General features: G+C 31.9%; 1 protein-coding gene across 1 annotated transcript in view; it reads left to right on the top strand.

The window, feature by feature from the left end:
- Positions 1–4,757, top strand: part of MAP9 (microtubule associated protein 9) — a 12,282-nt gene that overhangs the window by 3,666 nt on the left and 3,859 nt on the right. The window contains exon 3 of the mRNA XM_019641159.1: positions 4,320–4,485. Within this exon, the coding sequence (XP_019496704.1) occupies positions 4,320–4,485 (166 nt within the window). The remainder of the gene's footprint in view (positions 1–4,319; positions 4,486–4,757) is intronic.

The following is a 4,757-nucleotide window of genomic DNA, read 5'->3' as shown; positions in this document are numbered from 1 at the left end:
TTGAAAACAATTTCCCTAGATATTTAAATAATAATACTAAAAAAATAAATTTTTATGCAGAATTTAATTTCATACTCAAGAAAATAGTATTATATAAATAAACAATACAGCATTTTAGACCAGAAGGTGATTAACGTTTTTTTTAATGAAAGAAAACTGTTCAGGGATAACAATATTCCAATGGTTTGTATTGCATCACGTTTTGAAAATGTTAGTACTGTGTTTGCTGCTTTAAATAGTATTAAAACTGATATTTTTCAATATTGCCAAAGGAGCAGCTGATAGTAGTAAGATAACTTAGAGTGATATAACTATTCATCTAAAAGGGATTTTAGTAACTTAATAAACCTCACCCAAACTCCTTTTTCCAAGTTGAAGAAACTGATTCCCAAAGACTTGGACTTGCCCAAGCTCACAAAACTAACTATAAGAAATCTGGAGTTAGAACTCAGATATCCGGTTTCTCAGTTGTACTCTGCCCACCATTCTACAATTTTCATAATCTGGTAAAATTTTCACACTAACTTTTGTAACCATGGTCATTATTAACTTAGTTGGCTTATCTTCTCAGATGATTCCTTATTCTTCCACTGCCTTCTCCATAACTACCCACCAGATCAAAACTGTTTGAGCTCTTACACAGCCACTTAAAATGTGGGGAAATACTCAAGTTTCTTAAGCTCTGAGTCAAGATAGAGCAGAGAAAAGGAGTTTCACAAAATGGGAAAATACATGCATGTTAGTCAAGATAGTTCCCAAGTGTAAACTAGTATAGGAAATTATTTTCCTAATTTAATCTTGGCTCTGATTTCAATAGGGCTGTATTGAAAAGTATTTAAACCCATATGCTTCCATTCCAAAGCAGAGATATTATCAATTTTCCTGCCTCCTAGGCGCATTGGCTGACANCCTTAGACAAAACAGAATTTTGTGTTGTTCAGGGATAAGCACATGTGAATTAAAAGTATTAAGAGATATACTGCAATGATAAGCATCAAATTTAGAGTGATGGTTACCTCAGTGGGGTGCAAAGGAAGGAAGATGTGATGAGGGAGTGAACAGAGGGAGGTCCAAAAGTATTGGTCATGTTTTATTTCATAAGGCAGAGAGTAGCTACACAGGTGTTGATTATATTACTCTTCAAGCTATTGTCTATGGCCAAAATATTATTTTTTTGTAAAAATTAAAGACTAAAAGTAATGTTGATAAAATGGTTGCTGCAAAGATAATAGTTACTATATGAAAATATGCAAATTGCTAAAAATTAAAAGTACCTATAGCCATATAGGTAGATGAGCTAAATCCTTGAGCAAAAAATTCACAAAAGGACTAAAGAAATAAAAATGTGCTCAAGCTCAATAATAAGCAAAGAAACATGAGGCTCGATTTTCAATTATTTCTAAAAAACTTCAAGTATTCTCTGCTTCCATGGCGTACTCTACCTTTGCATCCAGTAAATTTACTCCTGAGACTCTGTCCTCAGATAGTCCTCACTATTGATAATTACTGTCTTTGAGTTATGGAATTATAGGTCTTTTTTCCTGTTATACATAATTCTTCTTAAATACTTTTAATATTTAAAAATTAAGTGGTGCATTAATACTTATTGGTAGCATACTTATAAATTAGCAGTATTCCCTAGGTGCTATTCTTTTATAACCAATTAAACTAGGAAATGACATTTAAATGTCTTATTGGATTACTTTGTTCCTCTGTTCATATATGCATATAAATTTATAGTTTTCTATTTTCTCTTTAGGAAAAGAAAGAAAGGCAGGAAAGAATTGAACGAAAACAAAAGAAACGTCATTCCTTTCTTGAAAACGAGGCCCTTCCTCCGTGGAGCCCTCCAAGCAGAACTGTGTTCTCAAAAGTGTTTTGAGAATTCTAATTCTTACATTATTTTTTTATTAATTCAACAATGTTAGCCATAGGTTTAAAACTATTTATTCAATTATTTATAGTTAGAGGAGTCTATTTTAATTAAATGCCAGCCACTTCTGCTGATAATGAAAAAGATGCTTTGGAGCTTAATCAGTGAAAGCATTTTTTGAACTGTAGATAAACTGCCTCAAATGAAAAGCTAATAATCAGATTGCTCTTACTTTTAAAATACATAACCTTCATCATGTCCTGATAATTCTTGCAGTCACATGATCTGTGGTCACTTTCACTAAGCTGTGCTGTTATTTAAGGTTTATTCCCAAAAATAAAAAGGAAACCACCTAGGTACAATGATCATAGAAATACTGAATTTGTAAATGATTGTGCATCTAGATTCAGGTTTTTAAATGAATTGATCTCTGGGGAGTATGTATATATTATTTCTTATGAAATTGATCTTTAGCTCAAAGNTTAGCATCATTTGAGGCCTGGAAGGCGATGAAAGAAAAGGAAGCAAAGAAAATAGCCGCCAAAAAAAGGCTTGAGGACAAAAACAAGAAGAAAACTGAAGAAGAAAATGCTGCAAGAAAAGAAGAAGCACAACAAGTATTCAGCAGCTCTGCAGAGCTGTCTTCATTATTTTTAAATATTTGAAATCTAAATTAGTGATTAACTGGGTATCTACTTATTTTACAGTACTCACAGTAAATAAAATCATTCTGAACTTTTTCAGGCTTTTGAAAGATGGAAAGAGAAGAAGATGGAGTACCTTAAAGAAAAAAATAAAAAGGAGAAAGAATATGAAAGAGCAAAGAAACAGAAAGAGGAGGAAACTGTTGCTGAGAAAAGGAAAGATAACCTAACTGCAGTGGAAAAGTGGTAATCCAAAATAATAAATATTTTGGTAGATTTTAGGTTAACAGCTTTGGCTTTTCTAAAATGTATCCATTTGGCATTCACTAATGCATCTCAGTCTCATTATTGTTAAGATACATTAGGAAATCTCCATTATATATTCTCCTTTAACTTTCCAGTGTTTTATACTATTCTACATAGGAATGAAAAAAAGGAAGCCTTTTTCAAAGAAAAAGAAAAAGAGAAAATAAATAAGAAAAGAAAAGAAGAACTGAAAAGAGCCGAGAAAAAAGATAAAGATAAACAAGCTATTGATGAATATGAAAAATGGCTGGTAGGTGTCGTTTTTAATGCACTTGTATTTGTAAATGTGCTTTTTTGTGACCTCTCTGTCCCTATTTCAGCTCTGTTTGTGCCTGCCTACTGACCATTTCCATCTGAAAGCTGCCCTGTTGAATTCATTCTCTCCTCCTACATATATTACATTATCTTTGATTTACTTGTTTACATTAATGCTTCCACTATTCCCTGAAGCACTCAGGCTTAAAACTTCAGTCATAATATTCTTCCTTACGGGCATCCCCACAATTACTCATTTATCAGTCACACCCATTCTCCCTCGGCAATGACTCTCACATTTAAAATCATGGAAAGCTGACAAGTAGAAGGTATGCCAGAGTATTTCAGGGGGAACTTGGTCATGACACACAGTTAACACTGAATTTATTCCATTTTTTATTCTCTCTTGATCTTTTTGATGAAGGTCTTGTTTAGGTGTTTTTTAATGAAAGACAGCAAATGAAGTTAGGGAGGGAAATACCTTGCTGGACTTTATATTTTTTTTGTTACTTTTTTGTTTGTTTCAGTATACCTTTGTTTATAGTTGCTTTTTACTAATGTCAAACAAATACTGTTTTCTACCTTAAAATATCAATNAATCAAAACTTTGGGAATCTTTTAAATTATCATTAATCAAAAGTGCATTAATCAAATAGAACGGGATCAGCAAGCTGTCTCTGCAAGTTGCCATTTAGTACATTTGTTAGGCTTTGTACGCCATGTAGTCTCTGTTGTAACTCATGACTTCTGCTGTGGTAGTAAGGCAGCAGCCATAGGCAATATGTAAATGAATGCATACAGCGGAGAGGCAGTAAACTTTATTCACCAGAACAGATGGTGGGCCATATTTTTCTGCCAACTCCCGAAATAGAGGACATTATTCTAACTTTATATTTAGAATGCTTTATGTAACAAAATCATACAAGAAACCACTAAAACCTACTTTATTCATATTTTCCATGTAATTTCAGATGTAGTCTGTTTCTAAAAAATGTTGTAATTAAAAATACCTAAAAAGAGCAATCACTTTGAAGCTATACAACTTAAAGTCATAAATTTTAAATTATGTTGAGTGACACTCTTTGTATACTAAGAAAAGACCATTCGTCATTTACAAAGTCATTGTAATTTATTAAATATAATGTAGTTTTCAAATATATAGTAGTTGCAAATTCTAAGGAACCTTGCTTCTACCAAGTATAATTGTAATATTTTATCTTGATTCATTTGAATCTTTTCAGATTAATGACCTCTGAGTTTTTAAAGAATTCTAGCTCTATAAGGAGAACATCGAAAACTACCTCTTCTCAGTATTTAGGAACTTTGAAAGTCTTGGACCAAAAGCCCTCACAGAAACAGAACATAGAACCTGACAGAGCAGATAACATAAGGGCAGCTGTTTATCAGGTAAAAAGAAAAAGGTTTTTTTAATTAGAAGAACTAATCATTTGTATACGATTACCTGTTTATTAAGGAATAAAATAACCCCATAAGAAATAATGATTTAATACTTAATCTAATGGGAAAGATTTTCCTTTGTAATACCTGAACAATCCAAAGGTTTATTTTGAATTATTTCCTTCCAAGTTTTGCTTAACTAATCATAGTAGTTTTTAAAGAAAAATGTGCCATTGCAATTTATAAAAATATAGCAAAAGCAAAAATATTGTTAAGGTATA

Source organism: Hipposideros armiger, unplaced genomic scaffold (assembly GCF_001890085.2).
Source record: "Hipposideros armiger isolate ML-2016 unplaced genomic scaffold, ASM189008v1 scaffold_58, whole genome shotgun sequence".
Lineage (NCBI taxonomy): Eukaryota > Metazoa > Chordata > Mammalia > Chiroptera > Hipposideridae > Hipposideros > Hipposideros armiger.
Note: the sequence above shows the minus strand (reverse complement) of the source record. Positions and strands in the feature narration are given on the sequence as shown.